The sequence below is a fragment of the Aptenodytes forsteri genome, unplaced genomic scaffold, assembly GCF_000699145.1.
Source record: "Aptenodytes forsteri isolate BGI_AS27 unplaced genomic scaffold, ASM69914v1 Scaffold15, whole genome shotgun sequence".
In the NCBI taxonomy this organism is placed as follows: domain Eukaryota; kingdom Metazoa; phylum Chordata; class Aves; order Sphenisciformes; family Spheniscidae; genus Aptenodytes; species Aptenodytes forsteri.
In genome coordinates, this window is record NW_008795129.1 from 27,300,800 (window position 1) to 27,322,923 (window position 22,124).

At 40.8% G+C, this 22,124-nt stretch overlaps 1 protein-coding gene across 4 annotated transcripts in view; it reads left to right on the forward strand.

Moving 5' to 3' along the window:
* Positions 1-2,940: 2,940 nt before the first annotated feature.
* JAKMIP3 (Janus kinase and microtubule interacting protein 3) overlaps positions 2,941-22,124 on the forward strand; it is a 39,516-nt gene continuing 20,332 nt past the window's right edge. For 2 of the 4 annotated variants that reach the window (XM_019471675.1, XM_009277969.1), the window contains exons 1-6: positions 2,941-3,075; positions 6,529-7,026; positions 17,972-18,187; positions 19,802-19,921; positions 20,714-20,860; positions 21,746-21,877. In XM_019471675.1, coding sequence (XP_019327220.1) covers positions 2,941-3,075; positions 6,529-7,026; positions 17,972-18,187; positions 19,802-19,921; positions 20,714-20,860; positions 21,746-21,877 — 1,248 coding nt within the window. The remainder of the gene's footprint in view (positions 3,076-6,528; positions 7,027-17,971; positions 18,188-19,801; positions 19,922-20,713; positions 20,861-21,745; positions 21,878-22,124) is intronic. The other 2 variants (XM_019471676.1, XM_019471677.1) reach the window with 2 other exon arrangements.

Consider the following 22,124-nt stretch of genomic DNA (forward strand, 5'->3'; position numbering starts at 1 on the left):
TATTTTATTATTAAAGCTGCCCTGAACTGGTAAGCATCTTTACTCGTGCTTGGACAGGGAATAGCGCTGCTCTGTTGTGCTTTTGACTATGAGTCAGGATGAATAAACCAATGCATTGAAGGTCATAATCCAAAAAGATTATCCACATTAATAAGGTTAGTATTAACAAGGTTGGAAATATTTTCCCAAATTTGAGCTTTTTTGTGTATTTTTATAGTATAACTTAAACAGATCTTTAAAACAAGGGTTTACTTCAAACTAGAAATGTAGTGACAGTTAAAAATTAATCCAAATAAATTTTTGAACTGAGAAATACATGTAATCTGTTCACCAAATTTGAGCTTTTTTGTGTATTTTTATAGTATAACTTAAACAGATCTTTAAAACAAGGGTTTACTTCAAACTAGAAATGTAGTGACAGTTAAAAATTAATCCAAATAAATTTTTGAACTGAGAAATACATGTAATCTGTTCAGGATATAGTTTTATCTAAGCAAGTCAAAGTTTTCCAGTGTGAAACATTTTTTCATTAGATTTTACATTCTTCTGTAAATTTACATGTTGTTGTAAAAATCCTGATCTGTTCTGCTGTTTGCTCTGAAACAACGAAAGCATGTTGTCCTCGTCCTTGGGTCAGAAGTTGGCCCAAGTCTTGTCTGAGAACTTTGTTGAAAGACAGAGCCTTTACACCACTGGATTTCACACCTCGTCTCTCACTACAGTCTTTAGGATCATCCAGTTCTCTGAATATTAATTTGATCCTTCTCTTTGCTGATGATGTTTCCCCATTTTGCATTACCATGAGTGTGTATCTTTTGTGTGAGCTTGTTAGCTGGTCCTCTAGGTGTTTCATTCATGATTTCACTCCCATTAATTTTTTTCATAGACAATTATAAAATAAACTTTGATAGTGAGTCTAGGCTTTGTCTAAAGAAGCAGAGGCAACTGTTTCTTTGCCTGTGTTGCTGTTTATCTTTTAAATAGGAATGAACTGGGTTTTCACAGCTGTAGTCTATATCCACAGATTGAAAAATTGCATGGGATGATTACCAAGGAGCCTCTGCATCAGCGTGGGGATTCTCCTTCCACAGTGCTTTGACAAAGTAGCATTGTTATAAGAGAAGATCCTTCAGAAAGTATACAAAATGTGAAAGAAACATTGGGGAAACATCCATATTTTGGGATAGAGCAGACAGTACCTACGTTCCACTGCTCCAGAGCTAAACAAAGCCTCCAGGACACAGCGTTTTGCCCAGAATTTCTTGCTATCCTCAGGTTTCTATTAAATTAAATCTGTTCATGCTATTGATGAGCACTGAGTTAAATACCGATCAGAGGAAGAATTGACAGCAACCTGAACACCCTCCTACTGACTTGTTCAGCACAGAGTGATCAAGTGCATAATATTAATGGGACTGTCTGTCTGCATCAACAGCTCTAAGAAATGAATCAAATTAAGTAAGGACAAACTGTGATACCTTCAGTCAAGTTCACCTCTGTACAGACAACTCACAGATCACAGGGATTCAATTTGATTTGATGAATAGTTTAATTATTTATTTTTACATAGAACTCTGATAGAGTTTTCTGAACCATGGGATGGATGCAGCATAAAAATGGCATTAACAGATAGAAAATACCATCTTTCTCCCTACTTTTATCTGTCTTTGTCTCAGATTTTAAATTCTTCGGAGTGAGTTGGTGTCTTGCTCTTAGGCTCCTTATGCCTGACAGTTATACTAAGCTAGAATATGTTTTTTGCAAGGATATGAGGTTTTCAATAACTCTTGTACTCTTTCCTTAATAGTATTGATTATAAAGGACCTTTGAGTTTCATTGATAATATGATCTTCTAAGTTTGGCACAGTCTCTACAGACTTTAATAATGCTTACCCATTCCAGAATATTGCTGTTTATTCTTGGGCAATGTCTCTGCTGGAGAATTTTGAAATAAAAATCAACAAATGCATGTAGCTTTTAGCACTGTACTTGGTATTATATGTTTTGTTGACAAATCTGAAGTTATCACTATAAATTGTGTATGTTGTATAGTTTATGAATGTGTTGGGATTAATGGGTAGACATAGAGTGCAAACTATATTAATATATGAATTCTGTGAAGCGGGGTCCACTTTTGCCTGGTTCTCCACTGTTTAATAGTATGAAATTGCTTGTCTCAGTTTCATTTGCTTAGATTTGACTCAAAACCTCTTAGTGCGAATAGAACTCCTACATTGTTACCAGACTTAGATAAACCTATATAGAACTTAATTGTTGTTTTGATGATACACAGCACACTCTTGTATAGAAAGCTTCTGTTGCCTTTGGGTAATCTCTGCTTGCTTCTGTAGCTTCTTCCTTTTTTTTAACTTTTATTATTTACATCATGAATATCTGAAAAGTATTTGTAGGAAACCAAACACCCTTTTTCTTAAGACTTTTTTTTTAAAGAACATACAAGTATTCTGCCTATACTGAAGATAGTTGTCCCAGCTGTTGCTGTCTCAAAGCTGTGACAGTGCCAGGGGATGGTGCTTGAATGTCCCTCCCGAACATCCACATCCTCTGCACTGTATGAATTCCGGTGCAAAAGAAGTGACAGAAAATGTTTATAGTTAAATGTTTTTCTCTATACAGGTGTAATACAAAATATTATTGCACCTGACAGTGTGTCTAGCTCTTGCTTAATCCAGGAAAGAGCCACTTTAGCTGGCTGACATGGACCTCATGCTTTCTAGAAATGTCTTGTGTCTCACTGTGCATTTGGTGGATATCGCATCGCCTACCCACCTCCGGCACTCTGACAGTAGTTATGTGATTTCCCTCCTTCCAGGCAAGTAAGAAAATGTAGTGGGACGGAGAAAAGGACGAGAAGCCCCGAGCGAGTGCTGGGACGAAGGCCTCCGGGCGGGACTCCCCTCCCTGCCGCGTGGCCTCACCATGTCCAAGAAGGGCACCAGCAGCCGAGCTAGGGGGGAGAAGCCGGACGCCTTGGCTGCCTTGCAGGCTGCCAATGAAGAGCTCAGGGCCAAGCTCACCGACATCCAGATAGAGCTCCAGCAAGAAAAGAGTAAGGTGTGCATCTTTTCCTTTCCTTCCCCCATTAATTAAAATAAAGATAGTCTGTTGTTTCTGACTGCTAACCATTCTTTGACCCACTTGTAGCTGACTTGTACATGACCTCAATAATAAATCATCAGAGCGCGTGTACCAGGAACTAGCCTTCTGTGGGAAATGAGGCAACCCCTTTATTGCAGATTTTTAAATTGTTCTTGTATTTATAATGTGCATATGGGACAAAAGATCTCTGAAAGAGAGGATGCTTCAGCAGTATAGCTCTTGGTGGGAAAGCCGAGCAGTGAGGATGGCCAGTCCCTGGGCAGGCAGGACTCAGCTGTGGGCAGCACGCTTGCTCCCACCAACCAGGAAGAAATGAAGTTGAAAAATTGCATAGCTAAATGCCAGCAAAAGATCTGGAAAAACAAACATCTGCTCAAAACAGATGACATACTTGTAGTGGTGGGCTGAAAGCTGTCCATGTCCTTTGTTTCTCTTGCTAGAACTTTTTCTAGTCAATATTTACCTATTTACAAGGATGTCTGCATTGAGGGGTTTGAATGCTATTTTCTGTTATTCAGAAGTTCTCTTTGCTTATTATTCTCTTTCACATTTACTCTAATTTCATTTGGATTTTATGCCTAAAGTCCTTCAAACTGGCTGCATACAATTTTCAGATGTGTGGTAATAGGCCTTAGCTCTGTCTCCGCCTCTGATTGCCAAAGTTTAAGGAGCCGCAATTTCACCCTGAGCCTTGGAGAGAGTGGCAGCCAGTGCAGCTTGAGCCTCAACTTTAAGAGCTTTTACCCATAGCCTTCAGACCACTTCTCAGTGAGGGCATAAAAAATTTATTTGCTTTTCCATAATCCCCCAAATTAGTTTCCGCTGATAAACTTTGGGGTTTTTTGGTTCCAGAATGCTAATAGAGACATGCATTATCATGCTAGGGACAGAATGATAATCTGCATTTTTCCATTAATTTGCATCATTATCAGGCATTGTAGACTATGAATCTAATTTTTAAGGAAGCTTCTAAGGGTGTGTGTGTGTATATATATTTAAATAGAACAGCTTTTAATCCTTTTGTTGTGAAGCAGCTTTTGCAGTTTTAAGACTGAGGACCCTGTTTTCCTTGCCCCTGTCCTCCCCAGTCTTTTTGATACAACGCATCTCATCATGGCTCCTCTTGAGTTCATGGTATGGTTTTAAATTGAAATATCATTTGACCCTTCTGTGGTCAGATACAGTTAGTTATCTGTAATGCATAATTCATTGCTGAAAAAGCATCTGATAAAATGCAATTGTTTGGGGCTTCACAGTACCTTGCACAGAGCTTTTTCTGTCTTGCATATGCATGTGCGCACAGCACAGTTTGGATCTGCATGCCAAAATACTGGCTTAGCAACTGGTTTCTCACGTATTCTTTCGGGGATGCAGTGTGACAGCTTCTGCAGATATCCAGCTGAAAAATGAAGAATGGACTCAGACTTACTCCACAAGATACTGGCTAATTCCTAAATGTCTATTATCTTAAACATTACTTTGTTTCTAGCAACTATTACACACACATTAGGCTAGTTTCTGAGCATACACTTCCTGTAGTGTTTGGATATTGATGGCTAGTTCAGTTGGGTTTTGTGCTTCTTGCATAACTTTATGATACTTATTTATATTGTGTTAACCCGTGCTTTTTAGGGCACTGAATTGGGCAAATTAAAGAATCAATATGATTGCAAGGCATTATTATTTAATTAGAAAAATAGAATATGATGCTAAAATCAGCATTGGTGCCTAGACTTTTATCCTCAATATCAAAAATTTGCAAATGACAATGATACATTTTTGTTTTTCTTTTTCTAAATATGCAGGTATTTCTGCTTATGCTGATCTCCAGTGAAAGAAAACTCTTTTCTACAAATTTGTCAGGGTTCTTCTTCTGATTTTCACAAATTACTTTGTCCTTAGAAGACTTCTCGAAGTTCTCTGTAATGTCACAGTTTTTTCTTTACACCTGCATGGTTTGGTTCTGCAGTGTTCTCATTTGTGAGGCAGGCTTAGGCAGGGTTCTTCATTTTCACAAATTACTTTGTCCTTAGAAGACTTCTCGAAGTTCTCTGTAATGTCACAGTTTTTTCTTTACACCTGCATGGTTTGGTTCTGCAGTGTTCTCATTTGTGAGGCAGGCTTAGGCATATTCTTAGCAAGGAAACCTTGTAGTGTCAACTGGGGAAGAAAAATGCATCTTTAGTAAAGAGAATTGACCTGAACATTTTTTCCCAATAAACACTTCAGTAATTAATTACAATGTAGTGAATATCCACTTCTTAATTTTAGCATTTAAATATGTGCATAGGCTGTTCTGATAAACATTACAAGACAGAACAGACAGAGCAAACAGACGTGCACTCCCTGCCTTGGAATAAACCTGCCCAAAGGAGAGGGTCAGCTATGCAAACACTGCAAATGCTACTGCAAATGCTACTGCAAATACATGCTGGGAATATCTTCTAGTGCAATACCTGCCATTATGCAGCAACCACTTCAATAAAAAGCTGAGGTGGTCATATTTTCCCCTAAGACACATGATTCTCATTTGTACCCCAGAAAATCGCTGATGACCCAACTCTGTTGTCTCTTCTGGTGTGTATCCACAAATGTAACCTCCCAAGCAGGGATGTATAGTCACTAGTGCAATGGACAGAATCATAGACAGTAAGCTGTACATCAGTGCCTAAGTGCAGTGTTTCATAGCCACAGCCACCCAGAGGACAGGTTGTATCTCAAGGGTTTTAGTCATTGTCACTGTTGATTTTGATTCTGTGGAGCTGCAGTGGCTACATCAATGACAAGGTGAACACTCACTGGTGCTTCTGGAGGGAGGATGGGTCTGTCAGGGCTAAGACAGAGTTGTGCCCAGAGTATTTGTGGTAGATTTAGAATCACTTTTACAACCTCACGTTCTCCTGACTGCATTGCTAGATTAGCTGTGTACTAAAGATCCCCACAAGTACCTGCCAAACCTCAAGTCCAATGACAACTGTGACAGTGCATTGAAAGTATTTGCCACAAATAGTAAAAAAACTTTTCCCTGTGAAAATGTTTTACAGGGTTTTGTAATGTGTATTTTCTTCACACAAAATGTGTCAAGAGAGGAAACTGCTCTTTCCGAAGTCTGCAGCATGAAGGCTGTGCAGCAGAGCACAGTGACCCTAGTTTTACCTGGAACCTCCTTAAAAAAGGGATGCTTAGTATATAATAAAGAATTAGATCATAAAGAATGAACAAAATGCCAAATGTGTACGTCTGCGTGTGGTAATATTAACTCACCAGGTTGGGCGGGCTTTCACTCTAAGGCACAGACATGCAACCTTAAGGTCTAATATGGTAAAGTGAGCCATACCATTTTTAGATAATATCATAATTTGTATTAATCATTGTTGATTAAAAATACTTTTTTTATTTTCCTTGTAGGTCAGCAAGTTAGAAAGAGAGAAAAATCAGGAAGTTAAGCAGATCAAAGAGCACGAACAGCATAAAAGTACAGTGGTGGTAACAGAGCTCAAAGTCAAACTTCATGAAGAGAAAATGAAGGAGCTCCAAGCTGTTCGAGAAGCACTTTTGAGACAGCATGAAGCTGAACTACTTAGAGTAATAAAAATTAAAGATAATGAAATCCAGAGACTACAGACCCTTCTCAGTGCTGTACGTGATGGGGCTCCTGACAAAGTGAAAACAGTGCTGCTCACAGAGGCAAAGGAGGAGGCCAAGAAGGGGTTTGAAGTTGAGAAAATAAAAATGCAGCAAGAAATTTCAGAGCTGAAGGGGGCTAAGAAACAAGTGGAAGAGGCTTTAACTATGGTCATCCAAGCTGACAAAATTAAAGCAGCGGAGATAAGGAGTGTGTATCACCTGCATCAAGAGGAAATCAGCAGAATTAAGAGGGAGTGTGAGAGAGAAATTCGTAGACTGGTACGTGTTGCTATCTGCATCTATGTTTTTAATAACACTTATGTTATTGATAGTAAGTAAATGAAAGTTCAGTGCTGGACTCGGATTAATGGATAAGGACGGGCATTCAAACTTCTGGAGCTCGCTTCAAATCTGTTTTACATTTACTAGTAGAAATGTCAAATATTTTTAAAAAATGATTAGGATGTTTTATAAGGAACTTCTTTATCCATGTCAGTGCTTATTAATATTGTTCACATTTCAGATATCAGGAAGACGCCTTGGGTTACTAGCTGATTAGGGGAATTCTACAAAACAGTTATATTTATTGGCCCATGCCTCTATTTTCCCACCATTTGTTCCTTGCTGATCCACCTTGGTCCCCCCCTTTCCCTGCCTTTGCTAGTTCCCCTAAACATCACATCATGAGCTTTACACAGTCCCAAAATGCTCTTTCTTCTGCATCCCATAGTGAGTCCTATACCCTGTAGGCAATGACCCCCTTCACTCTGCACAGAATTCAGGAAGGGGTTCCTCTGTGACCCACCTTGGTGGCTTTCCCCCAGGAGAGGCGCTGGTGCTCCTCCTTTGGTGGCCCCGTGAGCAGCGACTCAGCAGGCTCCCAACCTCAGTAGGTTACTGGGGTTCCTCACCCGTCATTGCTCATCTGATCCTCACTGGGTCTTTGTGTATGCTGATCAGCCTTCAATCACCTAATCAGACCATTTGAGTCTCAGGTGCAATAGTGTGATTCTCAAAGGCAATAGCTACATGCTTCAGAGCATTCCTCCAGTGTGTTTGGAAACTTGTTGGAGAGATTAAATTGGATCACGTTGCTTGGAAAAGGGGAGAACTTCCTGCGGGAGGGAGCTCCCTCCAAGAGGGAAGTCTTTGCATGAGAGCCTGGCAGGCCACCAACACTTTCTGTGTTTTAGGACTATTTCTTCTCCACTGCCATCTCAGACACCTGCGTTATGATTCACACAGTCTTGTGAGTGCACAGCTGATTTGCAGGACTGTATCCCTTACCTGTTGCTGCCATTCCCAAGGACATGGGAACAAATGTAACACCCATACTCTCGTGATGCATATTTTGGGTCTTGTCTCAGTATTTATTTGAAGTGACCATCTTTTTGTGTTTGCCATGCTTTTTTACAGCATTCAGTGTCTCAGTATAAACTCATCCATGTCTCTTCTAAGTCATTATCCCTTGACTATTATCCAAATCTAAAAAAAAATTAAAAATGCACAATCAGCTTGCAGAATGTCCTCAAGTCAAAGCATGGCAGCGCAGACATGCTTCAGCAAATGCCCTGCAGAACCTACCCACCACAGAGTTGGTACAGCATCATCTGTGTCCTAATGAACCAAAGTGACTGACAGCAACTGACACACTGTGCGCTGCTCCATTAGTCAGTGGAGCATTATGTACCCTTTATTTAGCCACCTGTTCTCTCAGACTTTAGACTGTTAAGTTTTTTTTCCCCTCATAGATTATTTTATTTTTATGAAGAGGATATTAAAATAATTTATAATCAACTGATCTATTGATACTGTTCAAATATCCTGCAGTGTAAGTACTTTCTTCTCTAAACATAATTACTAGATGCATTGATTTTATACATCAGAATGAAAGGATGGCTAATGTACATCCTAAATAAACTTGCTGCATTACATGAAAAGTCCACGCTAATGGCCTCTAATGTAGAAGCTATAAAATAAATATGTTCTTAGTTATAAGGAGTAGAGTGGTTTGTGGTTATGGTTTCTAAATTGCCTTTGAAAATCAAACTTTTTTTTAGTTTCTGCTTGAAAGAATCAGATAATCTAACTGTACTAATTAAACTACATGATGCCATCATTTTACCAAGCCCTGAGTGCTTCCTGAATGACTTTAAGTACTCTCAGCTCCATTGACTCGACTGTAATTGATTTCACTGGGAGCTGTTGGCTCCTGGCACCTTGCAGGGGAGGGCCCTGCCATTTCAGGGGGGAAAGACTGGTGCCACATCATATGATAAAAGTTCTCCTCTCTATGAAAATGAGGCAATTCTCAAAACACTTAAACTATAACTGAAAACCAGTGTTTTTTTCTGTTTTCAAGATGGGCCATCAATAAAGTACACTCATTGAGCCTCACTGGGGTTGCACTGAGATAGAGAGACACACAGAATAGCCCAATGTGAGCGGGTCTGGCCATCCAGCAGAGCAATGGGATTGCACCTTCATGTAACAGCTGTGGCAGACATCCAGCCCTGAATTGTTAATGGATTCACATCAGGATTTTAAAAGCTCTGTGATTCATGTACAATGCATTGTTTAGCCATTTTAACCAAGGGGGGAAGTAACCTTTGAGCAAATTTTTATTTCACGCCTAGAAAAATACTGCTTTTTTTGTTTAGTCAGAATAGAGAAAGACAAGTTGTACTCATTCATGTTTAGTTTTGTAATGATGTGAAGTCCTTTAACATAAAGTAATTTTTTGAAGTTATTTATCTCTGATAGGTACAGTTTTTCATTTCCAAGTCAAGTACATCTATGCAGGCTTAGCTTATGGAAAATACTTCCATACATAGTTAGACAAAGATTGTTTTAAAAAGGTGAGTTAGTACTAATCCATTATTCTCCTTTCAAATTAAAACTAGATTTTTTTCTTTATTGGACAGACAGGAATACATTTGTTGATATCTCACTTTAGACTTTTGGAAAAATGTTAGATGGTCTTTAAAGTAACAGATGTGGTAGGAAGATACAGCATTATGCAAAAAGGAACTGTACAGCCGTCAAATTTACTTCAAGCAAATTGGAGTTTATTTTGGTCTTCAACATCATCCTCTTTTGCCAAGGGAGATGCAGGGTATATATGCTCAGGCTTTCAAAATGACCAGCTCTAATATGAACTTTTCCGTTTTGTTGACAACCAGCTCTAATACTCTAATATGAACTTTTCCGTTTTGTTGACTTACAACTTTGAATGCAGTTAAATTGTTGCATCAAGCCAAACCCAGTGCCAGTGAATGAACTTTGTCCTTGCCAGGTTTCTAAGGGGAATCCCTGCATTTTCACCCTCTTCCAGAAGAGATCTTGGAGAAGGCACAGCTGCACTGCAGCCTGTCAAACCAGCTGTGCCTGCCTGTGCGCTGTACTCATCTCCAGCAGCAAAACTAAATCCAAAATACTCTTGTGGTCAAAAGGAGACTTCCAAATGCAACTGCAAGCTGGCTCCTCCTCAGCTTGCACTCTCGTGCCAGGACATGTTTTCAGCAGACCCTACATACACATCAAACAGGCTGTTACAGTAGAGGGGCAATATTTGCAAGTGGTAATTTTGGTAGTTTTGCACTACAGGCACACAGAGGCTTGCAGATTGTAACATCTAACAAGGTGTAATCTCTCATTAGGAACAGTTCCCACTTAGTTTTTACCAAATAAAAATTCTAGCTATTTATTCTAGTTATTTTTCAGGTGCCAGGGTAACTATTACTCGTTGATGCCAATGGCTTTGGACTAATCCCATACAGCAGAGTTGAGTGTCTTTCAGTTCTGTGAACAGCATAGGAAAGGAAATAACGTGTTTTGCAAAAGTGTATGTTAAAATTATTCTGGCCTTGTGGTTTCTGTTTGCACATATGGTTTGTGCTGTTTGTGTCTGTAAAGTCTGAGTGTGACGCTCTCCAGAGAAGTACAACTAACCCAGTTAAGCTATCCCTGGCTCAGAAGCTTAAGAAATGTTAGTGTAAAAGATGAAAGTACCTTGCAGATGGTAACAAGTAAGTATGGCAACAACCTTCTTTCTAACGAATTTCTAATTTTAGTAAACTTTTTTTAAGTTTTAATTTGTGCATTTTAAAACAGCTTAAAATACTACACAAATGTATGTAATTACATTCGTATGGTCTCCCACTAATAACAGCACACCCTGTGTTAGTGTGTACACGACCAGGAAAAACAGCCCTTCAGTCAGGAGAATTCCCTGAGCTTAACTGGCCTCGAATTTTGCTTAATGGGGACTAAAATTCAATGTGGTAAAGAGCATTTAAATTTTACTTAAATGTAGATTGGTCAGAAAGGAGAAGTGCTGAACAGCAATGGGCACTGCAGCCTCCCTTCCTCCTGTCTTGTTTATAAGGGGACTAAAACAGAAATCAGAAAAACTGAAGAAATGAGATTTGTTAGAGACTGGAAGGTGTTTATTTTCAGTTTAAGAAACTTTAGTTGATGATGACTACCAAAAGGTTTAATAACCTGGTCTGATACCTCATGTAAGACCATTGTACATTGAGACCTTTATGGCTTCCTTATGGCAATCCAACACCACAAAGAGGAGATCAATCTTTTCAGTATCACTCTGAACCTCTCTGTTTACAGGCACTTCCCTCAGATTTCTCTGTTAGGCAGTGGTAAATTAGTGAAGATGTGTGATTTAAAGGACAGTATCAGATGAAAAGTGTAGGAAGCTGACTTTTTAAATATTAATTTCACTGGTGATTGATTTAGTCTTTATCTTCTACTTTTTGTTCCCTTATGTGGTGAAAAATTACCATATTTGGTATTATAAAGGTATCTCAGCAGTCATCCTATACTGAAAGGTAGATAAATTATTCAAGGTGAATAATTCCTTCTTGCAAATGTGGATTTTTTTCACCATTTGCAGTTTGAACCTTATTTACAACAGTATTTATTCCAACTAAACCTGGACTACTGAAAGATTTTGTTGTATATTAAAAACTATACAACATTACTCCTACATTTTGGAGGGCCAATATACCTCCTAGTTCCGAGTTGTTCCTTTTGAGTCTTACAGTCCAGTTTTTAAAAACATTTTTCTCTACAGTCCTAAACAAGAAGTCTACTCTCTTCTGTGCTGTAACCGCGTTGTTGTTGTGCTACAACACACCTAACACGAGGCTTGGAGCTCCTGTACCTCTTGGAAGTGCTTTGAAACTGTTGGCGGTGGATGTGAGGTTTCTGCTTTCAGCAGTGTACGTCTGAGACACCACACACTTCATTTTATGGCATTTACCAGTGGCACTGAATAGTTACACTGTCCTGAGCGTGTCCTGAGTGTGAGGAAAGTATGATGTATGTTTGAAGGTAGAGCAAAAAAGGGGAATGCAAAACAGGACAAGTGTGGGAAAAGTCTTTGAATCTTTCTTTATGCATGATTATTTCTCTCATCCAATGTACTTTACTCTTCAAATATAGTATTACATTTAATTCTGTTAGAATTTTTGTTACAAACTGTGTAAGTTATTTGTTGAAAAATCTACTGATCTACTGATCAGATTTTTTCAATATATCTTAAAAATCCAGAAGTACCTGGCAATTTGATATGAGTAGCTTTACATATAACACTACCAATGCTGTGTACTGCAATTCACACCTCACACTCCAAAAGGAGCCAGTTTTCAGAAACAAAAGCCTTTAGTCACCTAGCAAAGGAAATTTTTTGGTTATTTATAGCCTGAGTGGGGCAGCAAATTATGATTTTACCTGCACCATTTAACCTTTCTATGCTTAACAGCCTAACACTGAATCTCTCTCAACATCGTTCCAGTGATTTCAGTGGAATTATGGTGATTTGCAGGACGGTAATAAGGGTCCAAACCCTGCCCATCAGTGTCAGTCGTTTCAGCCGGTAAAGCTGCCGGCGAGGCAGCCACAGCATTCAAGTCCAAGAGGCTGTTCACAGGGAAGCAGTGGCAGCCCGTGCGATCCCAGGGGAGCCACGCCATCGGCCCCGTGCCATGGACTGCTCTGCTAGAGGAGCAGTTTGCCCTGTTGCCAGGTCCTGGGTAGTACTTGACTGTGTGTAACAGTTGCTGTAGCATGTTAACTGTCTGGAAATGGGCATATTACATTTACTGGGCGTGTTATAAACATTTTCTGTTTGGTTAAGTGTAACTGGGATTCAGTCAGTCTGAAATAGAATCGTTCTTTGGCCAAAGTTGTAGCGGAATCACATTGCAGAATTAAGTTTTTGGTAATAGATATCGCACGTGTCCTTGTGTAACTGAAAATAGATGATATATCGCCTCCTCTCATGCCTGACGATTTGGCAAGGTTACTGGAACAATGGTCATGCACTGCTGACAGTGATCACCTTTTTATGAGGATTAATTCTGGAAGGAGACATGAGAGGAGAAGTTTCCTGGGTGATCCTGGGAGGTACCGCTGCACGGCTGATGAACTGCTGTCCTGCGGGACAGTGGTGCTAGGGCGATGCCAGACAGCTTCCAGGCACAGGTGATGGCTGCCAGTGTGTGAGGGTTGCTTACTTGCTTCAGAAGAAGCAATGGGGTAGCTACAGGTTTTTTTCTAATGTCGTCTAATGATGACTTTTAAAAACCCATGCAACCTGGGAGATTCAGGAAATTCAGAGACTAGAGAGTGTGTTTTCACCTTACAGCTGGGCTAAGCTGAGCACACGAGGCTACCAAAGCCCCCGGCCATGCGCCCCCCCAGCGTCATGCCCACCCCACCTCTCCTGCACTGGGCTATGGACGCACAGAGTGAGCCAGTCCAGTGAGCTGTCCTGGCAGAAAATTAACCATGAAAGTGAAAAAGAACAGTTTTCCCATGGACCGACATGATGAGCCAACTTCTCCTATTGTATGACCTAGCACTGGCATAGGGTTTGGGAGGGAAAGGCAGGGTGTAGGACCACCTTTTCTGGTGGGGGTTTGCTCTTGTGTCATAGTTTAACTGCAATGAGGAATTATCCCCTTGAGGAGCTGCCGCTTGTTGTAATGCCCCTAGAGCATGAAACGCTCTCAGCTTTCATCTCCTCCCTCAATGATAAGGGACATGCATCAGTTTCTGGCCCCACTCTGCCAGGAGGATCAGTAAAATGGGCTGGGGTGTTCCTGGGAGCCACAGCGTGGGTGTGGGAATGACACAAGTGGCTGTAAGGAGCATTTTGCTCTTCTAAAAATACATCATGTACTTTGCAATGTGCAGCTTATTATTGCAATATATGTTGTAAAGTATATTGTAACAAGATGTTACAATAGCGTGAGAGGTGATTACCCTTTGCATTTTGTTTTTCGTCTGTACTGAAACAGGGAGAATTTTCCTTGGTCAAAAAAAAAAAAGAAATCTCAGCTCGCTCCTGTATTGTATCGGCTGTGTTCCCATCATTTACAGTGGTGGGAATCAATGTGGATTTGGTGCTGCAGCATTGTATGACAGCCTGACTTAGATGTGTAAGCATGTTAGCAGAGTTTAAACGCCTTGAGTTAAGAACATTAACAAGTCAGCAGTATCACTCTGCAGGTATGCTACCACCACCCCCCCAAGCTATCTGTAAAACATAAATCATAGTAGTTGATATAAATATGCGGTATCAGAACACCGGCTTGAGTAATTCTTGTAGAGTATTTGGCAAAAAACGGTTAACTTAATTTAGCTGGCTGTTGCTGGTGAGTGACATATATCACCAGGACAAAGGGGCAATTGCATTTATTTCTTTGAGAGCCTTAAGGAAAATGATAGGAAAATGGAGAGGCAAGGTGAACGTGAGCACCACTGCACATCGGGCAGACATCCCCTTCTGCCAGCCTGTGTATGTGAACCCTGTCTCTCGGGGTTCATGCTGGAGGGGAACCCCAACTCCTCTCATCTGGGCCTTCTGTTGTCAGCCTGGGTGATGGGGGCCTGGCAGTTCAGTCCCCTCTGCTCCTGAGGACCGAGGCCTGGGGCAGGTCTCCTCGCCTGTCCTAATTGCTGGCTCTGACACCATGCCCATGGGAAATGCATTTGTCATGTAACAGCTCCAGCTGGAAAGGGGCTTCTCGTTTGCATTTAAAACCGCTGCCTACGAATGACTGGCTTTTATCCACCAGGCACTGGTGACTTCAAAGGTGGATTTCTGGGGTGTGCGGCTGTGCTCCTGATGGTGTCTGTGAATTTGCAGAGCAGCAAAGGCCCTGGGAACATTGCAAGGAGAAATTTCCCAACCAGGGAACCTACATGTTGATTTTACAATCATGATGGAAATAATACATTTTAAAAGAATCACACGGCTTAAAAGCAGCTGCATGTCAGACCATGATAGGCATTGCACTGGGTAGCACAAGGAGGGAATAACAAATTTAACTCTGCATGGGATTATGTTTGCATAATTGGCATCAGCTGTGCTTATGGGCTGGTTATTAATTAGCACCCCCACATAAATATTCATCCCAAGTCGAGGCAGCCTGCTAGAACTGAAGTGGGAATATCCACAGCGCAGCGCAGGGCATCCTCTCAGGTGGTTGGATGCTGCGCTCCTACGCGCGCTGACGCCCTTTCACAAGCGTGGCTGGTGTCTGAAGCCATCAGACACACAGGTGGGGAGGAGGAGTCCCGCTGGTCCCGCACCCACTGGTCCCGTACCCATTGCAGAATGAGGCCGGCGTGTGTGACAGCCTGGTGGGGTGCGCACCTGGGGACCAGCGCATCTTCCAGTGAGTTGCAAGTTGTTTCTTGTCTTTATGTTTTCTTAGTGTTACTAATGCTAGGAAGAAATGTGCTAAATAATATTTTTCAGTGAAATGCTTCCTTCAATTTGTACTATTTCTACAACATTGCTATTTAATAATGGGCTGCAAACATCAAACTGTTATGCATATTTCATGAATGTGAATTTAATCATATGAGGGGAAATGTGAATGTTGATGTTTCCTTTGTTGTTTATGAAGATTATGTTTAGGGGGTTTTCTGGAAAACAAACCGTTAGTTGAAATACTGTGAAATCTTTCGTATTTTCTCCAGTTTCTTTGTTCCTCCTGATTTGAAGTGTTGCCTATGGGGTAACATGTCTTTGTTTTCATATAAATTGGGATCAACTACCCAATATTCTGCTTATTTTAAACAGATAATCATTTGATGATGTGTTACCTTTTCATCTATACAACCATTTAGATTTCTACCTGATTAGGTATTCAGCAGAAGGACCTCAGGGTACCTCTCTTTGTTTCATTCGAAGTTAGTAGACTGTTGCCTTAAGGTAAATTGTTGAAAGCACCTTTAATAAAATGGCACCCAAAGTACATTTAATTTGCTCCATTTTACTAAAGGAATCAAAATTTTGCATAACCTTGAAACACAGCTTCCACGCAGCTACTTTTGAGTTGTCCTACGTTGTCTTTTGGCAAAGGCTGGCTCTTCCCCCGGGGATGATGCGGGATCTCTCTGGGTTTCTAGCTCGGTTCTTCCTTCCTGCAGCTACCGAAGGGCAGTGCCACCCTGAGCAGTGCGGCCCCTCAGGGAGCACCTTGGCTCTCGCCTACGGCTGGAGCTGGAACCACGGAGCTTCCCCAGTGCATGAGGGCGATGGGGTGACAGTGCACCTCGCCTGGCCTGGGTCCGGACGCAGCCTCCACACTGTGCAACAGAGGGACATTGTGCCTCAACCTGCTGTGTCCTCTCCCACGTAATTTATTTCACAGCTGTAAGGTGTAATCAACCCCTCCACCCAAACACACCTAATGGAAGTAATTTCCCGATACCATTGCTGGGTGTGCGTAAACTGCCATCACTTGCTTTTTCTCTCGGTGGGCCATTTTTGCAGTTATTGGAAACAAAGTACTTTGAGTGATCTGTTAATTCACAATGTCATTTTTTTCCAGGTTTACAGACAAAGCTATCAAAGATAAAAGTATCAAACGCAGTTCTCACAAGGCAAAATGTTCTTATTTCAAGCAGGCCACATTTTAAAAATCGATCATTTAAATTAAATGTGTAAAGTCTCAAAAACTTACGCCAAAAATCTTATGCATGTATGGTGTCTGAAACCAGATCAACAGACATTTTAGGGGATGTATATGATTTCTTTCTTTCCATAGAATCATTATCTGTAAGCCCATTTGGCAACCCTGTGGCGTGTGAGTGTAATTAATACTTTATATTCATGTATAATGTATATGTATGCAATCCAGCTGGGAAGAGCCTGGGATTCTGTTGCAGTGTTGTGCATCATCACAGACACAGAAGAAGATTTTGGGCTGTGCTCAGTAATTTTTCATTATTAGGCAGGGCACAGGCCATCCTTGTCTGAACTCTCTAAACAGACTCTAAGGGTCTGATCCTGGCATAAGCCATGGCATGTGCACCCAGCCTGCAGTGCGAGCCACCCCTCTGGCCAGCACACCTCCGAGCACAGCAGTCCACACAGGTGAACATGGCTCAGCTCCGTAGAGAGGGAGGCTTTAATTCCACATTAGCATTCAGAGAAAATATCCAGAAAATATTCCTTGAGCACCTGCAAATTCAACATGCCCGATCCAACGGCGATGAGCATGGCTCTCTGAACTCAGTGAGAACAGTGCAGGCAAATAAGAAAGAAGAGAATTAGAGATATCTGGACATTAGTCATTTAAGCACTTAATGATTTTGCATAATGTTTATTATGCACAAGCAAAACCTTTAATGGAAGGGGGATAATTAAACAAATTGCTCTCATGGGAGACTTTTGGAAAAAGAATTTAAAAAATTCACATTCCTTCTATATTTTGAAAATTAAAAGGATATTCAGGTTTTAATATTTTTCTTTTAAAATTATGAATCCAAATTTTCAAAAGGTGATGTCCAAACAAAATGCTGCAGAATCATTGAAATGTTTGAGTGAACTAATTCAAATTGTGATATGAATATTAGGGTTTATTTTTTTTAAGATATTCTGAAATGGTACTAAAAATATGGGTTATTTTCCAACCATTTTAATGAAAAAATTCCTGCTGAAAAGAAAGATTTTATTCTGGGTGGCCTCCAAAAGAAGAGTAATATTCATGAGTTGGTTAAGCGATTCAGTTCATATGTTCACTGTCAAATATTCGTTGATTTCCAAGAGAGTGTTGTTGTATTTTCCATGTTGAGGGGTGTCAGCTCTGTGCCACTGTTCTTTGGCCACGTTTGGGGTCATAAGATGCTCTGTTGTTGTCAAGCTGCTGCCTGCCTGTGTGATTGTGTTCTGTTCTCCTTGTAGATGGAGGAGATTAAATTTAAAGACAGAGCAGTCTACGTGCTGGAGAGAGAGTTAGGGGTTCAAGCCGGGCATGCTCAGAGACTGCAGCTCCAAAAGGAGGCTTTAGATGAACAACTTTCCCAGATCAAAGAGTCTGATCGGCATCTGAGCAGCCCCAAGCGGGAACTTCCTTATGCAAGTGGTGCAGGAGACGCTTCAGATCATTCGGGAAGCCCCGTAAGCACTTTCACGTGGTTTCACCTACACAAAGGAGCAGAGTGACAAAATGGCACAAAGTGACAGAATCTTGATGAGTGCACCCTCAAGCAACAGCTTTCCCATAGCCGTGCAGGGGAAACCCCGAGGCACCAATTTCTTGCTCTCGTTCGTTAGCCAAATCTTTAAGACTTAAAATCAAACCTTGTTATGGGAGAGCTTTTGCTTTTTTGTTGTTTTGTTTTCTGGTTTGTTTGGTTTGGTTTTGTTAGCAGGGTGAAATTTTTCTGTTCTTTTTCTCTTCCTTTTCCTCACTGTACCATATTTCTGCCACCTGCCTTAATTTGACAGTTCGACACAATTTTGCCAACAAATGATGCAAATGCATTTCTAACCAAGTAATGTATGTGTGCTAGCTTTCGAAACTGCTAACAATGGATTTTGTGAGCAGATGTACAAGGCCAGTTTACAAAGGGAAATGGGGGAAGGTAATTGGTGCATGAAAGTGTGGGAAGTCCCGCGGTCCTCCTGGAACACCGCTGCTAGCTCGGGTTTTTGTGCTGCTAAGTGCTCTCGCTTTCAGTGGACCAGAAAGTGAATTAAACACCTGTTAACCTATTCTCTCCTATTTCTTTCCTATAATGCAATATCCAGAATTTTAGTCACCCTTTCACAATGGCTTTTTTAATATAACTATGGCACCCTTCTGCTTTTGCCTTAATTTGCTAATATTAAAAAACCCTTAGTTAACTGACCTCCTATATCTGACATATGCAAATTTTCTTCATTGCTGATTCTCATCAAGATTTCTTTTGCAACAGCCTTAATTTTCTCAGTAGAAGTGTAAATACTTGTACATGAGCAAACCAATCTATTTTATTCTTTGTCCCAAGCCTCTCCTGCACCTGTTGAATGAGGAACCCTAGACCTCCCAAAAGTGCCACCAGCACTACGGACACTAATTTGCTTGTTTCGATTTGTACTCAACTTCTGCCAAACATCAGAACAAGTCCTAGAGAAGGGGAAAAAGTCTGTCACATTTGTAAATAGATGTAACTTCTCTGATTCTGAACGAGAACATGTCTACCTATATTTCTAGTCATTTATAATTTGATTTAAGCATTTTCACTCAGATAAAGTGCTACCCCTTTGGCTTTACGAGTGGCCCTTTAGAACCCAATAAGGGCCACAGCTTTATGGAAGAAGAGCTTATGCAATGGTATAATTGCATGGATTTTCCCCATTTGTACTTCAGTATTTTTAATATCATTTTCTTATATCAAAGTCCTCAGAGTGGGTGATGTGTCTGAAGCACTCAGTTCAACAGTGGCATACATTGGAAACATTGCCTTAATTTTTGATACTTTCTTTTCTATTTCCAAGTTTACCATTTGTGACTTTGTATTTGCATATACATACTTCTGCATTTGCATACTTTGTTACATTTTTCACTCCTAACTTTCCGTTGGTCTCATCCTGCAGCTTTCAGTGGTCAGTTAGGTTACATATGTTACACTCTGCTGTATAATGTTTCGAAATGTTTGGATTTGGGGTAAGAAAAAGTTTGAGCTTTGAAAAATACTGATATTGCGTGTATACTTAGGAACAGTTATTTGCAGTTGATCTTTGTTTTAGGAACAGCAGTTGGATGAAAAGGATGCCCGGCGTTTCCAACTTAAAATCGCTGAGCTGAGCGCCATCATCAGGAAGCTGGAGGACCGGAACGCGCTGCTGTCAGAGGAGAGAAATGAGCTGGTGAGTGCAGCTGCAAAGCGCGGCAATGACTGCCTGAGAATGTGCTGCTGTGGCTGTGCCTTATCACCAAAATATCGAGATATTTTCCCCTGTGCCATTTTGAAATCATTGCAGGAGTAGCAGGCTCCTCCTTACGCTCTGTATTTGGTGGTATGCCACATTACACTCATCTTCGCTTATATAACAACGACTTTTTAAGATGGCATTAGCTGGAATTATTTTTATTTATTTTTTAAAATAAATACATTCCCCACATGGTATGCTTGTTGCACAGACTGAATACCTCATGAAGAAGGAACGATCTGTTTCCCAATGGAAAGTACCAAGAATTTTTGATCAATTCTGCTTTGCATTAGGAGAAAATACTGCTAATATGGCAGGGGGGGGGAGGGGGGAAAGCCTTATCACCAAAATAACGAGATATTTTCCCCTGTGCCATTTTGAAATCATTGCAGGAGTAGCAGGCTCCTCCTTACGCTCTGTATTTGGTGGTATGCCACATTACACTCATCTTCGCTTATATAACAACGACTTTTTAAGATGGCATTAGCTGGAATTATTTTTATTTATTTTTTAAAATAAATACATTCCCCACATGGTATGCTTGTTGCACAGACTGAATACCTCATGAAGAAGGAACGATCTGTTTCCCAATGGAAAGTACCAAGAATTTTTGATCAATTCTGCTTTGCATTAGGAGAAAATACTGCTAATATGGCAGTTAAAGAAAATGATTTAATGTATTGATGAAAAAGAACAGCTCTGGAGGTGTTAATTATCTCTATCTTTCAGTTAAAACGTCTTAGAGAAGCTGAAAGTCAGTATAAGCCCATTTTGGACAAAAATAAACGCCTTAGTAGGAAGAATGAAGAATTGTCACATGCCTTACGTCGAATGGAAAATAAATTAAAATTTGTAACACAAGAAAATATAGCAATGGTAAGTCTCTGTATGCTCCAGGAAGAACATGTAATTTAGTACTCACAGGGCTGATGAAGTCAGGCATCATCCCAAACTTGCAAGTTCGATAGGAAACTTTCCCCTTTCCGGTGCTTGCTGAGATGTTCTACGGTGCGCTACTGAGTGGTTTGTGGCTCAAACATGTTTTGTTTTACATAAAATGTTTTATTTTAGCTTTAAAAACAAATAGTTCTGAAGAAAAGAAATTTGTGTGAGCTTTGCACATTTTGATCAGACTGCTCAGTCACTGGCTGCTCAGCTTCCACATGAGCACAAATCATCCCACTTCACCTTTGACTTTTGTACCAGAATCACCTCATAATCCCTAGGAAATCTGCACTTGTGACTCTCTTCCCTTTTTTTCAGTTGAGTATTGTTAGGGGGCGATAGCCGATAGCAAGTAGCTGTGGCATTGCATGAATGTAGGAGGGCTGGGGTCATCCCTATGGCTGCTGCAGCTCCAGGACTGCTGCAGATCAAAACTAGTGAGAGGGACCTGGAGAGAAGCAACATTGGTCCCAGCTCTCTGAATTCCTTCTCCACACAGCTCTTGGCAGAACTAAAGAGCAGGTGCAGCTGAGCAGCTGCTAGCCCCCATCTTTGGCAAACTAACAGGCAGGGTGTGATGGCCTCCCATGCCCGCTGTCCTCCCCAGTGACCGCGAGCTTCACGTGGCAGTCTGAGGAGCAGGAACACCTGGTGTGTTTGCAGTCTAGCTGTATCGCCCAGCAAAAGGGGAGCAGGATAGCTGCCAGAACAGCCATTAGATTAGATGCATCACTAGCTGTAAAGGGAAGGGTTGTGTACTGTCCTTTGGCAAAGCCTTCTGATCATTTCCTCTTCTGCCGTGTGGGTTTCTTTTAGAGGCAAAGAGCTGGAACAATAAGGAGACCGAGCTCTTTAAATGACCTTGACCATAGCCAGGAAGAAAGAGAAGTTGATTTCCTGAGACTACAAGTTATTGAACAGCAAAATATCATTGATGAACTCTCCAAGGTATGATGTAATACTGCCACTCTCATGCAAGGTCGACTAAGGCCATAGCAGAAGAACAGGAGGCCTAAGAAAGGGGTGCTTGGGATTCTGTGAGCTAATGGGCATAGCTTGCATCAGTGGAACGTGGTAGGCATTTCTATGATTACTAGTAATTGAACTGAATATAAGTTATCTGTGGCATAGTATTTGGAAAAATCCTTTCAATCTACATTGCACTTGCATGACAGAAGCATTGCAGCACGTCCAG